A 24,426-nucleotide genomic window follows, 5' to 3' on the forward strand; every position below is an offset into this window, starting at 1 on the left:
GAATGTCAAATGTGTATAGGGGAGAAGTACATGGCTGAGCTTAGTGATTGAGTACCCAAAATATATTTGAAAGATGTTTATGACCCATCTAACCCATTTTCTTGCAAGTAAACCCATTCACTGACCCATCTAACCCATTTTCTTGCAAGTAAACCCATTCAATAAACAAAAACAGTTTCTAGTCAGGATACAGTCTTGAACTACACACAAAATGGATCAGCTGGGACTCATCATTGGTGAAAACATTGATTTGACAATGTGAGTGCACTTAAGTGCCATCAAACCAAGTTTGTCAATGAATGATCACAACATAGATGCTAGGTTTGGTTGAGGAGAGGGTTGAGACTCAATGACGTATATATTTAATACAAAAATAACCCTTCTGCATGTTCCAATGAAATAACATGATACATACAAACCATACGTGATTGCATTGGAAATCCTCATTAAAAACATACAAAATCAATAGTGTGCTTTCAGAAATTCCTCGCCGGAGAGCGAATACGGGAGGACGATATGAAGTACTAGATAATATACCGTAGTTGTGATTAAGTCCTCTCCCCTGGGACACCTCCATGGCCATGATAGGGCCACATTCGCTTGGCTTCAGTCTCTTTCAGCCCTCTCCTCACCTTACTGGCTCAGTCCAAACTTAAGATGCATGCAAGCATCTTAGACTCTCACATAAATCATACATTGTTAATGGGATTCAGACCAGTTCAAGTTACTCATATGAATCTCAAGATAGAAGAGTGGCCCCTTGGTAGATTGGCCTTAGTAAAAACAAAGCAGTGTTAACTGTTGCTGGGACAGCTTTGGAGGCCAAAATGTCCCACCATAAGGGCAAACAAAAGAGCAAGACTGTTCCTGGGCCAGTTTCTGAGGCCAAAATGTCCCAATCAGGACAGTCACTTCTGCTGGAAAGGCAGCTTCTTGCGGTCTTTGCCAGCATTCCTCTTCCTCTTCTTGCTGAGGAAGTTTTCCAGCTTGCCGCTCTTCTTCAGTTCGCTGTACTTCTCCGCCAGGTCCAGCTTCTTCTTGTCAGCTGTGAGAGGGTTAAGAGAGCAGAGTAAGACTTTGAGTGTCCTAGCTGCGCTTTCACCGTAATGGCTTTTCTACAACCAGAGTCTTGTGGTCAATGAAGATGACATTTGGACAGCGATACAGTCTCTTATTCCATTGTAATATGTCTGATTTACAATGTGAAAAAAAAACATAAGAGATCCCCCACCCAACCAAACTGGGTACAGCATTGTATTATAGTGTAGTGGCAAATTCAGAGAGGTGTTCAACAATATTGCATTGTTGTTGCCTGGATTGTAGAACTGTATCAAATCTGAAGTTAAGCGCTTTACAACATAGAAAAATAAGGTCTATAGAGAAGAATAAATAGACTTCAGAGTAGAACAAAAATAATTCCTATAGAGATGAATAGACTTCAGAGTAGAAGAAATAGAATAGAATGTCATGCTTTACATCCCAACTTACATTTCTTGAGGAAGAAAGGCTTCAGTCCCTGGCCCGCCATCTCTCTCTGCTTCCTCTTGAACTCTAGCTCCTTCTCACGCTGCTGTTCCCGGCTCTTCCGGGCCCGCTCCTGGTTCTCCTGAATATGAGAAGGAATCGGGTGAATTATATAGAAAAGCAGCCCTCATTCTAAAACTACTTTGCATGGGTGTGTGTGTTCAGCAGTTAACTCACCATTCTTTTCAACAGGAACTGAAGTTTCTCCTTCTTCTGGTTGCTCTTTATTGGTTGCTTGAGCTTCTTCTGCACTACCTATACACCACAAAGAATGAACACAATTAAATTCAGTGATAGTCAAATGTAAAAAATCTGAGGACAAGCAGGACTATGTTGTACAAGAGATAATGCAGAACAAGTCCTATTTAAAATGTATGTTGTCTAAAATGAAAAACGGACTGATATGGACTAGACAAATATGGACTGATTAGAATTGATCGTTTTCACACATCTCTCTCGCGCTGTTTGATGCCGTTGATGAATCTGTATGTTTTCTCAAAGATCTCCGGTTTGTATTCACCAGACAGATCGTCAAATCGAGGATCTCTTGACACCTGTGGGGGAAAAAAAGTGACAATTACACCTGGGGCGGCAGGTAGCCTAGTGGTTAGAGCGTTAGGCTACTAACCGAAAGGTTGCTGGATTGAATCCCTGAGCTGACAAGGTAAAAATCTGTCGTTCTGCCCCTGAACAAGGCAGTTAACCCACTGTATGCCGTCATTGTAAATATGAATTTGTTCTTAACTGACTTGCCTAGTTAAATAAATAAAAGACAGCATGCAACAAGATGGTTTGAGAGGTCAAAAGCAACATTTTTGGAGATGATGTCAATCCACAAAACACTTCAGAAGTGCCTTACTGATTTCTTGACAGGAACTACTTGTCTGAGAAAAGGGGCGGGCCTCTTGGCTGATATCTCCATGGGCCTTAAAAAGAAAAACAATGTTTGAGAAAGGATTGTTAGTAGTTTAAATACACACACCATCCCCACAGTAATGAAATAACAGATTTTCTCCATAATTACTTACACTCAACACATAGATACTGAATAAAAACACATACAATGAGGTTCACAAAGGAATTAAAAACCCATAACACATACTTAGAGTGCCATCCATGCTCCAACTCAGCTACTGGAATGTCCTTATTCTAATGCATGAAGGTGAACAGACAATTGGACATTACCTATTCTTGTTGAGACGTTTCTTCCTGGGAGTTTGTTTTGCCTTGGTTGTTCCGTAGGCTATTTCATTATAGACCTTTGTCCCCACCTTGTTTTGAAGCTTCATAATGTCCTCAAAAGACATTGTTGAAAGCTCTGTAAAAGTCAAAGAAAAATGAAGGATTCACTGGCTCGCTTAGAATACATGACATTTCACTAGTCGAGAATATTTTATAACCTTATTATGTATACATTTATTATGTATACAATTTCTATTTGGTTAGAAATGGTATAGTTATAGTTCAGTATGGAATTAGGATTTGTTCTTCATAAATGAGATGGAGATCACACCAAACTATCCTATAGACCTTTTAGGCCGTCATTATAAATAATAATTAGTTCTTACCTGACTTGTCTAGTTAAATAACGGTTAAATAAAATAAAAATGACCTAACATTTGTTCCTGGGGGTTCAACTGCAGTGAATGAAACTATTACGATTTACCTTTTTTAATGTCATCTTCTGTTTGTATTTCACCACTGCTGTTTACCGATTCCGGTTGTTCTGGGTCATCATCGACATCCTCAGAGTCACTACCCAAACCTGTCTGGTCAACACCATCACTCTCTGCATTTTCAACCTCTGCATCATCTTCATCATTAGCCTCCTCTTCACCGTCATCCTCAAGAGCTTCTCCACCACTCAAACTGGACTCCTCTTCCTCTCGTCCAGACTCTTCCTCCCTCATACCTGAGGAGCTCTTTTTACTGAGTAAGGCAAAGTTTTGTTCCAGTTCAGAGTCTTCACCACAACTGTCATGGGCTTTATTTGACAGACGTTTGGTCTTTTTTGACTTGTTATCCAACCTAGACACAGTGGCAGCCACTTCTTGATGTTGCTTTCGCTTCATCGTTGGTTTCTGGTGCCCGGAGGACATTGTGGACTGTGAAATGAAACATAGGAGTTGTAAGCCTTAGCTCACTCGCTTACAACGTGTATGTGGCCTGAAATAGATTTAGTTCGCCTACTTTGAGACAGTCGATTTTAAACAATAACAACAAAGGGTGAAACACCTCTACACTTAAGACGGTGCTATGAGGCTGTACGTTCTAGCAACACGTAGACACAGGTACCAGAAACAGCAAGCGTATGTAGAGTCCTTAGAAACGGTGGCTTTAGAAATAAATGTGATTGATTGGCTCACCTGCCTATGCCGAGAAAGGTTACATAAAACCCCTAAAAACGAATTGCCGTGCGCTACATTGGAAAGCCACTCCTTGGTGGAACGGTAAGCATGGTAGCCAACTATTGCTGTTACGCCTACATGCATACTGTAGCTTTTATTTTGTGACATGCAGAAATAATGTCTCTCAACGCAAGTCCCCGGCGTTCACTCTCCCCCCCGAATAGAACACAGCTCGAGTACCAGGCTTCAGAGAGGCCTTGTCTTGCATGGCTAATGTTACTAGTTAGCTATAGTGGCTAGCTTGCAATAAAAAGCCAAACCAACAACAACGGCGGATATAACACGGTATTGTTTTTGGCGAAAGAGTTATTAAGTAGGTACTTTAACGACTTACCATTATATGAACGACGATCCTTACTTAGAAACGAACTATAATAGCAACCAGCCAAAGATGTTATCCACGTGGGTTTTAGTTGTGTACTGTTAGCTAGCTAGCTACTCTGAGTCTGACTGATTCCCGTGCAATATTTAATCGACCAACGGGGGCCACTGTTGAATAGGTAACGTTATTGAGATACAGGCAGACGCGGGCCCAAAGATGTATGTGTGTTACCTTAAATTTGACCTTGTTACAATGCTGACATTTTCTAATTCAAGGCACCTTTCTCTGTCTGTCCTAACAAGAACGTGTTGCTCATCCCCCGATGCACTTCAGAGCTTTATTCTTGATAAAAATTGGACAACACTGCTCAAACTTTGTCATTCTCATTGGTAGGTAGGCTTACTTGCAGAGTGAAAAAAAAAAAACGGTCCCGCTTTAAGTGATGTTCAGCTTATAAAGGCTTCATAATGCCTTCATAAACACTACATGAATGTGTTACAAATCATCTATAACCGTATGTCATGCATTATACAGGCTTCATAAATGTGGCATAACTGTGTGACATAATCACCAATATCAAATGCAGGGGCGAAAATCTGATATCAACTTTGGAGGGGACAATTACATGAAATGTTCTCGAGCAATTCCTGAGGGGGACACCAAAAGTAGTGCTGTAACACATAGCCTACATTGTAATATGGTAAATGTATATTGAGGAACCAAAGAAATAAGGTGTTTGCCGTACTCCTAACTACCGGTACCCAAAACTACACAACTAATCACAACAGCAATACCATTGCCTTTAACAAATCTTACTTCAGTCACCAGTTTAAGTTGAGAGTGGGGGTATCCATGGCATTTTCCAATTATGTTCCTATTTTACAAGTCAAAAAGATTGAGAACCTTTCATAATGTTGCCAAACAAAGACTCAACAAACTTACCTGAGACTCCCTGTCTCTGCCAGTCTGTCCCTGCATATCTGTCACCAACTCTGCTGTCTGTGTGCCATATGTTGCCTGCTCTGCCTAATGACATCATTGTGAAACATTTCCATTAGAATTTCATTTCTTTCTTATGAACATTTTATCAACTAGTCTTTGAGATATTAGGCTACTAGGGTTCTTACTATGCGTTTTGGTGTATTGAAAAATACTCTGATGTCCGTCTTTTATTTTTCTGCCATTTTTCTACCTGGCTGGCTGGCTACACACACAGTGTGTAGGTTATTTACAGTAGGAGATGGGCTTCTATCATCTTCTATCATTCTATTTGGGCTTCGATCTAAAAGGTAGCTAGCAAATGTGAAACGGATTAAAATGACAAGAGTTGACAGCTGTATGAGTTCACCATTTACACAACATATGCTGCAACCTTTTGTAATTTTAATAGTTTGTTTCATATTGGCTGGCTTCCAACAATAGCTGAATTTGCAAAGCTATCGAGCATCAATTCAGTTTCAGTGGTGTTTGCTATAATCTTTGCTACCCGGGTTAAATAAAGGTGAAATAAAATAAATAAATAAATACAAGTTCCCTTGCGACAATTTAGCTTTTGCAACGAGACCATTAAATATATTTAAGACAATGGTAGAAGAGAGTGTAGTTCTGTTCAGTTTGGATTTCAGTTTATCGCTAACCTTATCACAGGGACTTTGAAGCACTAACTTACAGTAGATACGACCTCTCTGTTACCTAGCAAGCTAAGGAACTGGCAGTGGATCAAACCATTGTGAGGCAAAGGGTGGGGGGGTCGCAATCTTTGGAAACTTAAAAACGCGCTATTAAGTGTCTATAATCAGCACAATTGCTTTCATTGCGTATTATTAATATTATTTAAATGACATAGTTATGTTTCAGTGATATATTGGGGGGGACAAATCATATTTTTCCCAGGATGGGGGGGTCGTGTCCCCCCCATCCCCCCCGGGATTTCCGCCCCTGATCAAAGGTGACATAAGTGGGTTATGTCAATATGATATAAACATGTGACACGTTGTGCTGTAGGATGGTCCATGCTTTGAAGTGTAGTCATGTTAGTCACATTACACCTAATCTCGTTCCCAGACACTTATGCCCAAATGCGAATCAAACTTGGCCTTCATTAGTTAGGGTTAGGTTTAAAATCACATTTTAATAAAATAAATTGTGGAAATGGGTAGGGTTTAGACATAATTATGGCACCTTTCTGTAGCTGTCCTTCAAAAATCAGCAGTACATGAATTACCTATTTATTGACACTTTATTTTCTGTCCTGTTATACTTAGTTTGAAGTGAGACACTTTCAGTCATTCATAAAGACGATAAAGACTGTACTTACTTTAAAGTCAGACCCCTTTGGTAATTTATAAACACATACATAAATTCCTTGTATCATATGACGCTGTACTTACTATAAAGTCAGACACCTTTGGTCATTCATAACACATACATAAAGGCTTAATGATGTAAACACAAATGTATTAACTCTTAGGGAATTCAGTAACAGCTAAAACAAATACACATTAAAGACATGTTTAAAGCGTTTCCTTTTATTTTTACATTTTTAAAACAATACAAATACATTAAGTTTGAAAAAGTCCAGAAATGTAATTATATTGAACATTACACAGGGCTGTGAATAGTGTAGCCTGTGACAGGTACCAGACACAAAGATCAGGAGCTTGTCCCTGAGCTGGTGGACAAATGGTTCTTGACTGCTGGAGATACTTTTAAGGTTTAACCAACATGCAGTAACAACAAAGAAAGTTAGTAGGTCTGTTAGGAAACACCATCTGGATAAAGGCATTTCTGTGCTGCGCCAGAAATAATCTAAATGGGGAGATGGGGGAACTCCATCTCATGATGTGACTATGAGATGTGGCTGTTTCTAGGGGGATTTTTATTTAGCTGAGCCTTCTAGCTAGCTAAATTTACTTAGCTAGCTACCTAGCTAGCAATTGCTGTAAAGTCACCGAAATTATTTGAAATAACGATTGAGGTACCTATTTAATCTAATTCAACACTTAACTACTACAAACAAATTTAAATTACAATAAATAAAGGTTAACTTACTTGTTTTTCGCTATCCAGTGGCACCACAAGTGGGCATTGCTTTGCGTGTGCTTACAGGAACACCAATGCTCAAGAGACCACCAGAATGATCCTGCGGTGCAGAGGTGAATGCCACCTGTACCACAAAAGCTTGGGCATTAATAAAAATAAATGAAATGTCACATTTACATAAATATTCAGACCCTTTACTCAGTACTTTGTTGAAGCACCTTTGGCAGCGATTACAGCCTTCAGTCTTCTTGGGTATGATGCTACAAGCTTGGCACATCTGTATTTGGGGAGTTTCTCCCATTTTTCTCTGCAGATCTTCTCAAGCTCTGTCCGGTTGGATGGGGAGCGTCGCTGCACAGCTATTTTCAGGTCTCTCCAGAGATTTTCGATCAGGTTCAAGTCTGGGCCACTCAAGGACATTCAGAGACTTGTCCCGAAGTCACTCCTGCATTGTCTTGGCTGTGTGCTTCAGGTCGTTGTCGTATTGGAAGGTTAACCTTTGTGCCAGTCTGAGGTCCTGATCACTCTGGAGCAGGTTTTCATCAAGGATCTCTCTATACTTTGCTCTGTTCATCTTTCCCTCAATCCTGACTAGTCTTCCAGTCCCTGCCACTGAAAAACATCCCCACAGCATGATGCTGCCACCACCGTTCTTCACCGTAAGGATGGTGCCAGGTTTCCTCCAGACGTGACGCTTGGCATTCAGGCAAATGAGTTCGATCTTGGTTTCATCAGACCAGAGAATCTTGTTTCTCATGGTCTGAGAGTCCTTTAAGTGCCCTTTGGCAAACTCCAAGCGGGCTGTCGTGCCCTTCACTGAGGAGTGGCTTCCATTTGGCCACTCTACCATAAAGGCCTGATTGGTGGAGTGCTGCAGAGATGGTTGTCCTTCTGGAAGGTTCTCCCATCTCCACAGAGGAACACTGGAGCTCTATCAGAGTGACCATCGGGTTCTTGGTCACCTTCTTGACCAATGCCCTTCTCCCCCAATTGCTTAGTTTTTCTGGGTGGCTAGCTCTAGGAAAAGTCTTGGTGTTTCCAAACTTCTTCCATTTAAGAATGATGGAGGTCACTGTTTTCTTGGGGACCGTCAATGCTGCAAAATTGTTTTGGTACCCTTCCTCAGATCTGTGCCTCGACACAATCCTGTCTCGGAGCTTTACGGACAATTCCTTCAACCTCATAGCTTAGTTTTTGCTCTGACATACACTGTCAACTGTGGGACCTTATATAGACAGGTGTGTGCCTTTCCAAATCATGTCCAATCTATTGAATATACCACAGGTGAACTCCAATCAAATTGTAGCAACATCTCAAGGATGATTAATGGAAACAGGATGCACCAGAGTTCAATTTTAAGTCTTGTAGCTAAAGGGTGTGAATACTTATGTAAATAAGGTATTTCTGTTTTTATTTGTAATAAATGTACTAACATTTCCCCCCCAAAATATTTGCTAACATTTCTGTTTTCATATTGTGTGTAGATTGATGAGGAAAAAAATTAATGCAATCCATTTTAAAATAAGGCTATAACGTAACAAAATGTCAAGGGGTCTGAATATTTTCCGAATACACTGTAGCTACAGTATTTTTGTGAAGTGAAACGTCAGTGTGGTTGTCTGTGGAGTATGGAAGTGGAACTGAGGCTAGTGTGATGGCAAGGTTAGATATTTCACAACCACAGTGTTCTGCTGGAGGGAGAAGTCTCTACGGCCGATTCCTCTGTCCTCTGAAAGTTATTTTGTTTTTTGATTTAGTTGATTAATTTCATTATATGTAAGCATTGATTTATAATTGATTTTGAGGTCAATGTCAAAATAAGTACAAATAGTTGGGGGATTCCAATGTTATGGACATTACATTTGCATGCAAAATCACAACTTTAATGTCTCAGAATGGAGAAACAATATATAAATGAAACTTTTGGTCTTTGTGTCATCCCTGGGGGGAGTGTATACTTAATAAAAAGGCAAGCTTCTAAATATTGTCACGCTAGAGAAATGAAGCAAATGAGAGACATTATGGACGTTACATGAAATGGACAAGCTTTTTTGGGAGACAAAACATATTTAGCACAGGTCTAAGTTTATTAGTCTTAAGGCTGTGGTGACACGATGTTAATGTTACAGTACTCGAGTCCAGGACTCGGACTTGAGTCCGACACAAGTCCAAATTATCATGACTTGTGACTCGACTTGGACTCGACCATTGTTGACTTGGATTTGGACTCGCCTTCTCGACCATTGCTGACTTGGACTTGCCTTCTCGTGACTTGTATTTGCACTTGCACTGGATAGGCTGATCTGATAAGCAGAATATGAGCAGCTCTGGGTGCGCAGAGCAGCGAGGGTTCTGTTCTCTAGCTGCGGGAAGGACGTGCCACATCCGGCACACACAGCCAACATCAGCTGGTGAGCTGCAGGAGCGCAAGCGATGATTGTGGGCAGGCAGGCTTCCCTCAGGCTCTTACTCCGGTCATAGGCTACACTTTTCACTCTTTTGCTTCCCCGTAACCACCAGTCACAAGCCTAATATTTAGCTTTGCCTTTTTAAGAAACACAAACAGCTTTGTGACATTACAAACAATAGTATTGCATTTAGTAGTAAAACAACAGTCTAGCTCTCTCTCCCCTTGAGTAGGCCTATAGAAAGTAGACTTTCTTTGAATTTGTCGTCTCTCTCTGACTTGGACTTACCCATAGGAACTTGTGACTCGACTCGGACTCGAGGTTTAGTGACTTGACTACAACAAATTTAGTTGCAGTTGCAAGTGACATCATTTCAATCAACTTTGCTGTTACATAAAGCAACTAAAACACAATTAAATTAGCATGCAACAGCCAGTCAAATTGAAGCTGCTTCTGTCATATTGTTTGCATTACATCGGGATTTCACAAATTAGACAAAATGCTGGTTGTACAATTTTGCTAGCTAGACACAATTTCATTGCCAGCCCTGTTTGATCAAGCCAGCTAGCAATGAGCTAACCAAGCTAGCAACAAATTTGCTAGCTAGTTCATGTTGAACAATTTCAGTTGAAACTGGTCAGAAAGAGGTCTGAGTTCAGTTTAAAAAATGTAATATTTATTGACTTCCAAACCATGCACATAAACCTTTACTAACCCTGACGCCAGTATTTATTTATATAGCTATATAGCACCTATTTCAGTCCAAGTCAATCACTGGTCTAAACATGCATACACCATCAGATAGAATTCTTAGCAAGCAATAGGGAGCGGGTGGGAAAACAAAAGGGATATATCTTGACAATAATAATGTTACATTTTATTTGGCAGTTGCCTTTCATGACACTCAAGGACATCTTACATAAAATCTAGTGCTGTACATTTATCTAATCGAGGACCTTGAATACAGTTTTAGTACATTCAGATACAATGATCAGCACTACAGCTACATTTTTATACAACACTCCACTTCGACTCACACTCTCTCCCTCCCTCCGCTGAGACAATTCAGTTAAATAAAAAAAACACGTTTTTTAAATTGTCACAACTTCCGCCGAAGTCGGTTCCTCTCCTTGTTCGGGCGGCGTTCGGCGGTCGACGTCACCAGTCTTCTAGCCATCGCCGATCCACCTTTCATTTTCCATTTGTTTTGTCTTGTTTTCCCGCACACCTGGTTTACATTCCCTCATTACTTGACGTGTATATAACCCTCTGTTCCCCCATGTCTGTGTGTGGAATTGTTTGTTATAAAGTGTATGTGCACTTCAGATGGGTTTGCGATGGGTTATTTCAACCCGTATTTTGTTGTTCTGGGTGCAGTTTCTTTTGCCTCATGAAAGTGCTCTGGGTGTTACCCATTTCTGCTCTCCTGCGCCTGTTCTTCCAGCAGTCCATCTCCTTCCTAGGATACCGCATTTCCACCTCAGGGGTGGAGATGGAGAGTGACCGCATTTCAGCCGTGCGTAATTGGCCGACTCCCACCATGGTAAAGGAGGTGCAGCGTTTTCTAGGGTTTGCCAATTACTACCGGAGGTTTATCCGGGGTTTTGGTCAGGTAGCGGCTCCCATTACCTCACTGCTGAAGGGGGGTCCGGTTCGGTTGCAGTGGTCGGCTGAGGCGGACAGGGTTTTGTTCACCTAAGGGCCCTGTTTACCTCGGCTCCCGTGCTGGCCCATCCGGATCCCTCTTTGGCATTCACAGTGGAGGTGGACGCGTCCAAGGCTGGGATAGGAGCCGTGCTCTCTCAGCGCTCGGGTACGCCACTGAAGCTCCGCCCCTGTGCCTTCTTCTCGAGGAAGCTCAGCCCGGCGGAGCGAAACTATGACGTGGGGGACCGGGAACTGTTGGCTGTCGTCAAGGCTTTGAAGGCGTGGAGACATTGGCTTGAGGGGGCTAAACACCCTTTTCTCATCTGGACTGACCACCGCAATCTGGAGTACATCTGGGCAGCGAGGAGACTGAATCCTCGCCAGGCAAGGTGGGCCATGTTTTTTACCCGTTTTTGTTTTCACCCTTTCCTACAGACCAGGTTCCCAGAATGTCAAGGCAGACACACTGTCCCTGCTGTATGACACAGAGGAGCGGCCCATGAATCCCACCCCCATACTCCCGGCCTCCTGCCTGGTGGCGCCGGAAGTATGGGAGCTGGCCGTGGACATTGAGCAGGCGTTAGGTGCAGAGCCCCTCCCCTCCAGTGTCCCGCTGGGCGTCTGTACGTTCCGTCTGCTGCCCGTGACCGGCTGATCTATTGGGCTCATACGTCACCCTCCTCTGGTCATCCAGGTATCGGTCGGACAGTGCGCTGTTTGAGTGGGAAGTACTGGTGGTCCACCTTGGCCAAGGATGTGACGGTTTATGTTTCCTCCTGCTTGGTGTGCGCCCAGTGTAAGGCTCCTAGGCACCTGCCCAGAGGTAAGTTACACCCCTTACCCGTTCCACAACGGCCATGGTCTCACCTGTCGATAGATTTTCTCACAGATCTCCTCCCTCACAGGGTAACACCACGATCCTGGTCATTGTGGACCGTTTCTAAGATTCCTGTACTTCTCAGCATCTGCTGTAGATGGGAATATGACTTCCATCTATACAGCTAATGACTTCAGGGAAGTTCCCATATTCATATAACTCTACCTTGTAGTTGGCTTGGGTAACAGCATAATGGAACTTCATGTAATTGTCTTTCAGTTTGCATTGTAGACTTTGTGGACTATTCTGCAAACTGTCTGTTCACTTGCACCACACAAATCTCCTGTTTCACAATGGAAGGTTCCAGATGCCAAAAACCTCAATGTCAGCTGCATTTTCTTTGTATATACGGAAACAATCACGAAAATTGATTTAATCAAAATCATTCAGTGGGTTGCTCCTGTCTATAATCGCCCTTCTGTCTGGCTTTGGTGGTGCTCTTTGATCATCATTGAAATAGTCCAGGTAATACATTTTTTGGCCAGGTTTCATTTAATCTTTCACTTAGATCTAGATTAATTATAATCGTTCTTCTGGAAATCGGACTTTTTAAATCTAGTCTAGGGCAAGTCTAAGTCTATTTTAAACCATGTCTGAGAAATGTAATATAAAGTTGTCCAGTTTAAAAGTGAAAATTTGTCTAGGATTAGGCTTAATCTGTGTCCGCGAAACCGCCCCATAGTTTGTTTTATGGTAGGATCAAGATGGTCAGATTTATATTTAGATACTGCATATTGAAATTAATTCTGGAATGTTTAATGTTTCATTAGCATCATGGCAAAATGAAAATGTCTAGTAACCCATGTTGGTATAAGTGTTGAAAGCGCAGGAGTATATGACTGAACTCTTTGTTCTTGCTATCAGCAAAACAAGAGCTGCCATTGTAAGGGGATGAGCTATAGCCATAGGAATTTAAGGTCATGTAGCTACAGTACATAAGACGGTTGGTTCTTGGAACAGTAAATGGACAGGGCTGTTTCATGCCTTAAGTATTTTTGGTCCTCATGGTGTTGACCCAAAGTCAATTGACTTCAGTTGAGCCTCGAGAGAAAGGGGGCATGGGGTGTAAGGGTAAAATACAAACATGAGAAGAGTGTTCATTTGTGAGAGTGAGCAAGTTAGCATGGTGTAATTGTGTCGCGTTCATAAATCAACGAGGGAATTTCCCTACATCTTGTACAAGCCAAATATGTGAACACAGTTCCACCAGAGTATAGGATTACACAGTGAACTATTTGAGAAAACAAAAATAATCTTCTTTCTAAAAAAAAACCAATCCATCTTCATGAAACAAAAACAGGTTTTTTCTCCTGTTCCTATAAGAACAAATAACATTGTATAAGTCCCAGTCCACATACAGTGTAAGCCTATGGCTTATAACATGGAAAATACCTGTACGTGATTGCCAAAGAAGTACAGAGGATGTTACAGTAGCCTGATGTAGTTTGACCCATAGATAGGACACCTGGTTCAAATCAAGTGGAAGCCTGAGGCCTGAGTAAGCACAATGTGTTTCCTATGCGTGTCTGTAAATGTTTGGACTGTGAATGTGGAATTAGAAAAATAAGTGGAAAATTGCATTGGATTTTGTTACTCCTCAAAACAAACTCATAGGGATTGTTATGAAAAAGTGTGACAATTATTACAAAAGACAATTGATTCTTGAGGCATGTTTGAGAACAAGCAAATAACCTCACCTTTAGTCTTTGTGGAGCAAACATTTGACAATTTGACCAGTTATGGAGAGAGATAAAGAGAGAGCGGGAGAAAAAGAGAGAGCAGACTGCAGACGTGAGCTCTAGAGGTGCTTCATGTTTGTTGTTCTTGTTAAAAGCGTTACCTCATTGTCCAGCTGTGAGCAGGCGAGACCAGAATGAGAGCGCAAGAGAGCATTTACCCCTCTGTTACTCTACTCATATCTGAGCATGGAGCTTTTTGTTTGGGGAGGAAGTTTTTACAGCTCCAGTTTACAACCCTCAGTCACTCTGACTCTGCCCAGCCCTTGACAGAAAGTGGTGACCTCACTCCTCTTTAATGAAACTTCCCCCCTCTCTTTCCCTTCCTATTTTTTCTTTTTTTCTAAGAGAGCACCCAGGCAGCAAGCCAGACACTTTCCCTTTTCACTCAGTTCTCTCTCTTGCTCTCTCTATTCACTCAGATTTCTCTCTCTCTTTCTGTCTCTCTCTCAGTATTGGCTTGGTGGTTGCTCAGAAGAGGCACTCCTCCCTCGTCGCCTTCACATATTGCTTTCCCCTGACATGACACAGGCGCTGTAGCTCAGTTGATAACTTCGAAACAGACAGGAGGGGACGTTCTATTGTGTGTCCTGTACTTGTCTTCCTCTCCATGAGGTGCAAGGAGGCGGGTGGCTTTTTGAGTGAGTTTTGCTAGTTGACAATTTTTTGGGGGAAAAGAGTGTTGTTTATTCGAGGATTCGTCTTGTTTTTCCTCTCATTCTGAACTCCTGATCCTGGACATTGCAGTAGATGAGGTGAGATATCTGAATTGTTTTGTGATTCTTGTCACAGTATGCCCATCTAGACTAAACTGCACAGCTATCAAAAACCATGTCTGAGGGTGTCGTCAGAAAAATCCAACCCTTTACCATTGGGACCAGGCTGTCTGTCCCCTCCGAAGCCAAATGTCAGGAGTTCGTGGACGTCTATCTGCCAAAGTCTGCTGCTCCGAACAAGTTGGAGCTACACGACCAAATGTCCCTTTACATGGGCCAGTCCCAGGGGTGGCCTGGGAACTCGGAACTCCCACAAGTGGCCACCCAGGTCTATGCTTCAACACCAGAGGGACATCAGGATGAGAGAGTGGAGGAGGACAGGAATTCTGTGTCCCCCACTGCATCCTCTAGGTCCATCAGGAAGATTGCTATTTGCCGGAACGTCGAGACAGTCCCCGACGTGTCCTTGTGTGACTCTGACCTGGACACCTCAGTTAGATCCACGTCGGAGACCATCCGAAGCAACTACAACAGTGTTCACCCAAAACCGCCATCCTTGATGGTAGAGGACGACTTGGATAAGAGGTCCAACTCTCAGTCTAAGGTAACCTTGGATTACAGTTGTTTTATTCATGGTGTCTCACATGTTATTGAGTTGGGATAGGCTACAAGCCAGCACCAACTAATGTACATTTCAAATCACTTGGTTCAAATCAATTGACTTTGAAATAGAAATGGTGGATGTCTCAACCAGTGTTATGGATATTTGTTTTGTTTCTGTTGGTCAATGTGACCAGTGTTAACCATTCTCACGCTTTCTGAAAGCAAATTAATTGACTTGTTTACTTTAAAGAAAGTAAGTCCAGAGCAAAAAGGCAATAGGAGGATTGGGAATTAAATCCATAACCACAAAACCCAGTGTAAGTAATGTTTTGTTTTTCTCCCTCATTTCACATACTATTTAATGCGCTCATTACGTAAGTGTTTTTTCACATACTAATAATTACTGGATTTGCGTTACTGACTAAGCTAAGTAACAACATCAGAATCTTTCCGTTGGATGCCTTCCACCCTGCAACACAATATACTTTTTTTCAGCTGTTACCAAAAGCAACATGGTATAAACACCACCATAACGTGCATTGTTCCAGCATGAAACCTCCACACACACACACACACACACACACACACACACACACACACACAATGTGTGCACTATTACCTCAGTGTTGCATTATCCACACTGTACTCTCGAGCAATGAGATCATCAGCAGGCTTTCATTAAGCTAGGCAAAAGGCCACGTTTCGGATGAACTGGTTATTTCCACAGAATAAACGACTCCCAATTCCATAATTGAAGGGGTTGCGTGATGAAAATAGCAATCAGGCACATTGCGTTGGTGGATATAATGATGCCAAACTGAAGTTGTACCTGTGATCTAAGTGTTTCTCCAGATCCACAGCTGGCAAACGGGTTATTTCAATATTTGCGAGTGCCTTTCGGAATTTAAGGGGATCCTGATTGTATTTAATGGCGACATTGAACAACTATTTTAAAATATAACTCCACACGTTCCATAAGTTCCACTCCAGTGGCATGAGCATGCCAAAATAAGCTTACAGATGAGGAAGATGGTGTACTTATTATCACATACCATGTTAAGATGCATAGTTTATGCACTCAGAAGCATGATATACATTTGAAGTAAACCGGAAAATTAAGTTAGATATTTATACAGACAACAGTCCCATGGTTACAGTTTTCAATGCTGAGCATGCAACGAGCAAAAGGACAGTGGGAGGGGAAGAGGAACGCCCCGACAGCGAAAAGAGGAGCAATTATTTTGAGATGAGATCATGGCTTTGGCTCTCTTCGTTCTTCATCTCGGCCCTGTGTAGGTGGGCTGGCTGAGTCACACAAAGCCTGCGTTATTTCATCGCTGTGATTAGTACACAAGTTCCATTTTTCCACCAGGCTTGAGTATAGCTCTGGAGATCAGTTTCTCATGACAATGTCTACATCTCTTCAACTTTTCAAGTACCCAAGACTAAATGGACATGTTGTTTATAGCCAGGCAAGCTATCCAAATACTACAGGGTATGTGCATTCAGTTTTGTGGTCTTTTGTAGCCTACCTGTGCATTAGGCCTGGAAGCCTGGAACCAAGGCACATGGAAATCTTGCAACATGGTGAAACCTGTGCAACAGTTCTTACATGAAGCCTGTGCAACAGGGCTTACAGAGATACATTATAAAAGCTCATATACAAGCTTATCAACGCATCATACTGCGTTATAACGGCAAGCTTGAAGTAAACTGTTACCAAAGTTTGTATTTCACTGCAGAAAATAGAGTACATTACGTTTCAGGAAAACAAACGTCTTTCTAAGATGAATAGCAGGCAGGCCTAACAAGTTTCAGATTATTGTGGAGACTGTAGGGAACCAGCAGCAGGTTGCTCCATGATTTAGCTACATACAGTGATGATGTAAGAGGTCTTGGAAAGATAATATGCATCATTCAACGTTTTGCATGAGGTCATCAGTACAGAATGCTTTGGCATGACAAAGAGAGAACGGAGACAGACAGGGAAAAGGTTCCACAAGCTTAAGGTTAAGGTTATGAAAATCGCAAAGATGGAGATGGAGTAATGCTCTGCAGCTCTCAGAAAATGATTAATTGCAAAGTAGCAGAAGTAAATGAATTTTTGAAATTAATGTATCACCTGTAGTGATTTCACAGCTATGGCAAAAAATATATATTTTCACATTTTTATGTTACAAATACTGATAACCATGTGTATAATGCATGACCATGCTCATAGTGCAGTAAAGCACTTGCAATAACCATTCATAACACATCATGGGTACTTTTAACAGCACTTATAAATGAATAACAGCTACATTCCTAATACATTACACTACAACTCATGAATCCCTGTGACAGCCAATGTATTGCAAATGCTTAAATGACCATAAAGAAATCCTTTGTAATGCATTACACACAGGTGGTTCAAATATACACTGAACAAAAATATAAACGCAACATGCTACTATTTCTAAGATTTTACTGAGATACAGTTCATATAAGGAAATGTAAATACATTTGTTTGGCCCTAATCTATGGATTTCATATCACTGGGAATATGAAAAATGGTAGGTGCGTGGATCAGAAAACCAGTCAGTATATGGTGTGACCACCATTTGCCTCATGCAGCACGACACATCTCCTTCACATAGAGTCGATCAGGCTGTTGATTGTGGCCTGTGGAATGTTGTCCCACTCCTCTTTAATGGCTGTGCAAAGTCGCTGGATATTGGCGGGAGCTGGAACACGCTGTCTTACTCGTTGATCCAGAGCATCCCACACATGCTCAATGGGTGACATGTCTGGTGAGTATGCAGTCCATGAAAGAACTGGGACGTTTTCAGCTTCCAGGAATTGTGTACAGATCCTTGCGACATGGCACCGTGCATTATCATGCTGAAAGATGAGGTGACAGCTGTAGAGGACTGGCACAGCATTTCTGAGATTTTATTTCGGCTCATGAAACATGGGACCAACACCTTAGATGTTGTGTTTATATTTTTGTTCAGTATATATACACCACCATTCAAAAGTTTGGGGTCACTTAGGAATGTCCTTGTTTTTGAAAGAAAAGTAAAAATGTTGTTCATTAAAATAACATCAAATTGATCAGAAATACAGTGTAGACATTGTTAATGTTGTAAATGACTATTGTAGCTGGAAACGTAAGATTTTTTACAGAGGCCCATTATCAGCAACCATCACTCCTGTGTTCCAATGGCACGTTTTGTTATCGTTTTAAAATGCTAATTGATCATTAGAAAACCCTTTTGCAATAATGTTAGCACAGCTGAAAACTGTTGTGCTGATTTAAAGAAGAAATAAAACTGTCCTTCTTTAGACTAGTTGAGTATCTGGAGCATCAGCATTTCTGGGTTCGATTACAGGCTCAAAATGGCCAGAAACAAATAACTTTCTTCTGAAACTCGTCAGTCTATTCTTGTTCTGAGAAATGATGGCTATTCCATGCGAGAAATTGCCAAGAAACTGAAGATCTGGTACAACGCTGTGTACTATTTCCTTCACAGAACAGCGCAAACTGGCTCTAACCAGAATTGAAAAAGGAGTGAGCAAGAGGACAAGCACATTATAGTGTCTAGTTTGAGAAACAGATGCCTCACAAGTCCTCAACTGGCAGCTTCATTAAATAGTATCCGCAAAACACCAGTCTCAACTTCAACAGTGAAAAGGCGACTCCGGGATGCTGGCTTTCTAGGCAGAGTTCCTCTGTCCAGTGTGTTCTTTTGCCCATCTTAATCTTTTCTTTTTATTGGCCAGTCTGAGATGTGGCTTTTTCTTTGCAACTAGAAGGCCAGCATCCCGGAGTCGCCTCTTCACTGTTGACGTTGAGACTGTTGTTTTGCGGGTACTATTTAATGAAGCTGCATTTCTGATCAATTTGATGTTATTTTAATGGACGAAAAATTTGCTTTTCTTTCAAAAACAAGGACATTTCTAAGTGACCCCAAACTTTTCAAATATATATATATATACACACACATACAGTTGAAGTCGGACGTTTACATACACTTTAGCCAAATACATTTAAACTCAGCTTTTCATAATTACTGACATTTAATCCTCGTAAAAATTACCTGTCTTAGGTCAGATAGAATCACCACTTAATTTTAAGAATGTGAAATGTCAGAATAATAGTAGAGAGAATTATTTATTTCCAGCTTTTGTTTCACATTCCAAGTGGGTCAGAAGTTTACGTACACTCAGTTAGTTGGTAACATTGCCTTTAAATTGTTTAACTTGGGTCAAACGTTTTGGGTAGCCACAAGCTTCCCACAATAATTTGGGTGAATTTTGGCCCGTTCCTCCTGACAAATCTGGTGTAACTGAGTCACGGTTTGTAGGCCTCCTTGCTCACACACACTTTTTCAGTTCTGCCAACAAATGTTCTATAGGACTGAGGTCAGGGCTTTGTGATGGCCACTCCAATACCTTGACTTTGTTGTCCTTAAGCCATTTTGCCACAACTTTGGAAGTATGCTTGGGGTCATTGTCCATTTGGAAGACCCATTTGCGACTAAGCTTTAACTTCCTGACTGATGTCTTGAGATGTTCGCTTCAATATATCCACATAATTTTCCTACCTCATGATGCCATCTATTTTGTGAAGTGCACCAGTCCCTCCTGCAGCAAAGCAGCCCCACAACATGATGCTGCCACCCCCGTGCTTCACGGTTGGGATGGTGTTCTTCGGGCTTGCAAGCCTCCCCCTTTTTCCTCCAAACATAACGACGGTCATTACGGCCAAACAGTTCTATTTTTGTTTCATCAGACCAGAGGACATTTCTCCAAAAAGTACGATCTTTGTCCCCATGTGCAGTTGCAAACCGTATTCAGGCTTTTTTTATGGCGGTTTTGGAGCAGTGACTTCTTCCTTGCTGAGCAACCTTTGAGGTTATGTCGATATAGGACTCATTTTACTGTGGATATAGATACTTTTGTACCTGTTTCCTCCAGCATCTTCACTGGGTCGTTTATTGTTGTTCTGGAATTGATTTGCACTTTTCGCACCAAAGTACATTAATCTTTAGGAGACAGAACGCGTCTCCTTCCTGATCGGAATGATGGCTGCATGGTCCCATGGTGTTTATACTTGCGTACTATTGTTTGTACAGATGAACGTGGTACCTTCAGGCATTTGGAAATTGCTCCCAAGGATGAACCAGATTTGTGGAGGTCTACAATTTTTTTTCTGAGGTCTTGGCTGATTTCTTTTGATTTTCCCATGATGTCAAGCAAAGAGGCACTGAGTTTGAAGGTAGGCTAATTGACATCATTTGGGTCAATTTGAGGTGTACCTGTGGATGTATTTCATCAGAAGCTTCTAAAGCCATAACATAATTTTCTGGAATTTTCCAAGCTGTTTAAAGGCACAGTCAACTTCGAGCATGTAAACTTCTGACTCACTGGAATTGTGATACAGTGAATTATAAGTGAAATAATCTGTCTGTAAACAATTGTTGGAAAAATGACTTGTCATGCACAAAGTAGATGTCCTAACCGACTTGCCAAAACTATAGTTTGTGGAGTGGTTTAAAAACAAGCTTTAATGACTTCAACCTAAGTGTGTAAACTTCAGACTTCAACTGTGTATGTATGTATGTATGTATGTATATATATATATATATATATATATATATATATATATATATATATATATATATATATATATATATATATATTACCCACATGGGACCAATTCATCTTGTTTACAGACCGTCGTAAAATTGAACTAACTGTCCAATGAGAAATGTAAGGAATGGGAGCTAGAGTTGTCTTTTTAATTCATCACTTCTTTTTCATTTATTTGTGAAACACAAGAATTATGAGTACCACAGGCTTGCAACTGTCTCTCAGTGCACCTGCAATGCTTGCAATTTGACATGTCTGTGTAAATTATATTGGGAAATGTAAAGGAATGTATTTCATGATATATTGCAGGCTTGTTCTGTTTTGACTATCAATAATATGTTTCATGATTATATTGCAGTTTACTTTGTAACAAATGACTATCAATAATAGTACATTTACTCATTTTTGCTTGCTCTCTTACAGATGTTTAATCCCAGGTTCCAAACTGTGTAGTTAGCCAAACACCTAAATCAGTGGTTCAGTATATTTTTATATACTCTTTTCAGTATATTTTTTGTATTTATAAACAATAATCTCCTCACTAAAGGCAAAGAATTAGTATGCATATACTCATCAAATGTATTCATGCCATCATGGATAGATACTTTATTGTAAGAGCATATCTGCTACAGAAACATCCCTTGAACTAATTTCGTATCAACTTGATTTTAAAGACTTGTTATTACTCAATCGTGTTTCTATACAGGTGGACTCTTGGTTCAAGAGGAAGCTTCGGGATCTGAAGTATGGCTGTAGTGTCCTTGGATGTCCTTTGCAGGACCCAGAGGACGCATCGCCGACCCAACAGCGAGACCTAAAGGACATTGAGAATTCCCTCATACAGATGACGAGAAGTCTGGACGTAAAACAGGTTTGTGCTTCAATTAATGAATTGATGTGTAGTGCACAAAGGTCCATGATGTGGTAAAGCTCATAATTCAGTGTTTCTCAATCCATAAAAAAATATGTTGTTCTAGCCCAGCACTAACACACCTGACTCAACTGATAAGTTAGCCATTCATTAGTTGAATCAGGTGTGTTAGTGCTGGGCTCAAACAAAAATGTGCACCATGGAATGGTTAACCTCTCAAGGGTAGGGGGCAGTATTTGCACGGCCGGATAAAAAAAACGTACCCGATTTAATCTGGTTATTACTACTGCCCAGAAACTAGAATATGCATATAATTGTTTGATTTGGATAGAAAACACCCTAAAGTTTCTAAAACTGTTTGAATGGTGTCTGTGAGTATAACAGAACTCATATGGCAGGCAAAAACCTGAGAAGATTCCTTACAGGAAGTGCCCTCTCTGACCATTTCTTGGCCTTCTACACTCTCTTTATTGAAAACTGAGGATCTCTGCTGTAACGTGACACTTCCTACGGCTCCCATAGGCTCTCAGAAGGCGGCAAAACGTTGAATGATGACTTTGGAGCCCCTGGCTGAAAAACAGTAGCGCATTTGGATAGTGGTCGATCAGAGAACAGTGAGACTGGGGGCGCGGCGCGTGCACGAGCCGACACCATGTTTTTATTTTTTCGTCTTTGAACGAAAACAGGGTTTCCCGGTCGGAATATTATCGCTTTTTTACGAGAAAAATCGCATAAAAATTGATTTTAAACAGCGGTTGACATGCTTCGAAGTACGCTAATGGAATATTTAGACATTTTTTGTCACAAAACGCGTCGTGCGCATCACCCTTCGTCACCCTTCGGATAGTGTCTTGAACGCACGAACAAAACAGAGGATATTTGAACATAATTATGGATTATTTTGAACCAAACCAACATTTGTTATTGAAGTAGAAGTCCTGGGAGTGCATTCTGACGAAGAACAGCAAAGGTAATCCAATTTTTCTTATAGTAAATCTGAGTTTGGTGAGGGCCAAACTTGGTGGGTGTCAAAATAGCTAGCCCGTGATGGCGAGCTATCTACTCAGAATATTGCAAAATGTGCTTTTGCCGAAAAGCTATTTTAAAATCGGACATAGCGATTTCATAAAGGAGTTCTGTATCTATAATTCTTAAAATAATTGTTATGTTTTTTTGTGAACGTTTATCGTGTGTAATTTAGTAAATTCACCGGAAGTTTGCGGTGGGTATGCTAGTTCTGAACGTCACATGCTAATGTAAAAAGCTGGTTTTTGATATAAATATGAACTTGATTGAACAAAACATGCATGTATTGTATAACATAATGTCCTAGGAGTGTCATCTGATGAAGATCATCAAAGGTTAGTGCTGCATTTAGCTGTGGTTTGGGTTTATGTGACATTATACGCTAGCTTGAAAAATGGGTGTCTGATTATTTCTGGCTGGGTACTCTCCTGACATAATCTAATGTTTTGCTTTCGTTGTAAAGCCTTTTTGAAATCGGACAGTGTGGTTAGATTAACGAGAATCTTGTCTTTAAAATGGTGTAAAATAGTCATATGTTTGAAAAATTGAAGTAATAGCATTTCTAAGGTATTTGAATATCGCGCCACGGGATTCCACTGGCTGTTGAGTAGGTGGGACGATTTTGTCCCACATACCCTAGAGAGGATAAAGAAACGTTATCATGTCATGTGGCCTTTACTACACATTGACTACATTTACTTACTTCCTACAATACTGTACTGTATCCACATACATGCCCTCAAGTGTCAGAACCATGCATTGAGTATACTGGTTCACAGATTCTTCCTTTTTAATGACCTCTATAGGATGGACATCAGTACGAGACGCTTGACGTGGAGACCGACCACAAGGGAGAGAAGAGGAAGAGACTGCAACAGATATTAGGCAACAAAATCCCTTCTAGAGAGAACACCGTTAACCAAACGTAAGTCCCATTTTTGACTGTTTAAGCAAGATGTATCAATAACATCTTACTTTAATTAAACAATAAAGCAATAACAGGAAGGCACTCGAGACCCCTAAGCTGTGATATGCTCATGATAAATCATGGCCACTTGTGCTTTATTATAGTTTTTTTATTTCTCTATGGCTAAATCAAATCAAATTTTATTTGTCACATGCGCCGAATACAACAGGTGTAGACCTTACAGTGAAATGCTTACTTTACTTACCTTAATGTTAGGGACAGACGTTCCGCTAGCGGAACGCCTCACCAATATCTAATGGTATTGCGTGGCGCGAAATACAAATACCTAAAAAATGCTATAACTTCAATTTCTCAAACATATGACTATTTTACACCATTTTAAAGACAAGACTCTCTTTTATCTAACTACACTGTCCGATTTCAAAAAGGCTTTATAGCGAAAGCAAAACATTAGATTATGTCAGGAGAGTACCCTCCCAAAAATAATCACACAGCCATTTTCAAAGCAAGCATATATGTCACAAAAACCAAAACCACAGCTAAATGCAGCACTAACCTTTGATGATCTTCATCAGATGACACTCCTAGGACATTATATTATACAATACATGCATGTTTTGTTAAATCAAGTTCATATTTATATCAAAAACCAGCTTTTTACATTAGCATGTGATGTTCAGAACT

At 40.8% G+C, this 24,426-nt stretch overlaps 2 protein-coding genes across 2 annotated transcripts in view; one reads left to right on the forward strand and one right to left on the reverse strand.

Moving 5' to 3' along the window:
* Positions 1-322: 322 nt before the first annotated feature.
* rrp36 (ribosomal RNA processing 36) lies at positions 323-4,390 on the reverse strand. Its single transcript, XM_014171374.3, has 8 exons — positions 4,267-4,390; positions 3,191-3,629; positions 2,710-2,842; positions 2,384-2,450; positions 1,974-2,078; positions 1,702-1,779; positions 1,489-1,606; positions 323-1,045 (listed from the first exon to the last, which is right to left on the reverse strand). The coding sequence occupies exons 1-8, from the start codon at positions 4,267-4,269 to the stop codon at positions 909-911; spliced, it is 1,080 nt and encodes a 359-aa protein (XP_014026849.2). The 5' UTR covers positions 4,270-4,390; the 3' UTR covers positions 323-908.
* Positions 4,391-14,303: 9,913 nt separating this feature from the next.
* Positions 14,304-24,426, forward strand: part of LOC106585283 (uncharacterized) — a 39,011-nt gene continuing 28,888 nt past the window's right edge. The window contains exons 1-3 of the mRNA XM_014171344.3: positions 14,304-15,284; positions 21,624-21,788; positions 23,621-23,739. Coding sequence (XP_014026819.2) covers positions 14,796-15,284; positions 21,624-21,788; positions 23,621-23,739 — 773 coding nt within the window. The 5' untranslated portion in view covers positions 14,304-14,795. The remainder of the gene's footprint in view (positions 15,285-21,623; positions 21,789-23,620; positions 23,740-24,426) is intronic.

Source organism: Salmo salar, chromosome 02, assembly GCF_965601325.2.
Source record: "Salmo salar chromosome 02, fSalSal1, whole genome shotgun sequence".
In the NCBI taxonomy this organism is placed as follows: Eukaryota; Metazoa; Chordata; class Actinopteri; order Salmoniformes; family Salmonidae; genus Salmo; species Salmo salar.

Excerpts from the sequence above, each read along its gene's own strand:
- rrp36 (XM_014171374.3), bottom strand. Across the intron at positions 2,079-2,383 it reads TAGTTCCTGTCAAGAAATCA|GTGTCAAGAGATCCTCGATT; the intron begins GTAAGGCACTTC and ends TTTCCCCCACAG. Across the intron at positions 1,046-1,488 it reads GCCTTTCTTCCTCAAGAAAT|CTGACAAGAAGAAGCTGGAC; the intron begins GTAAGTTGGGAT and ends ACCCTCTCACAG.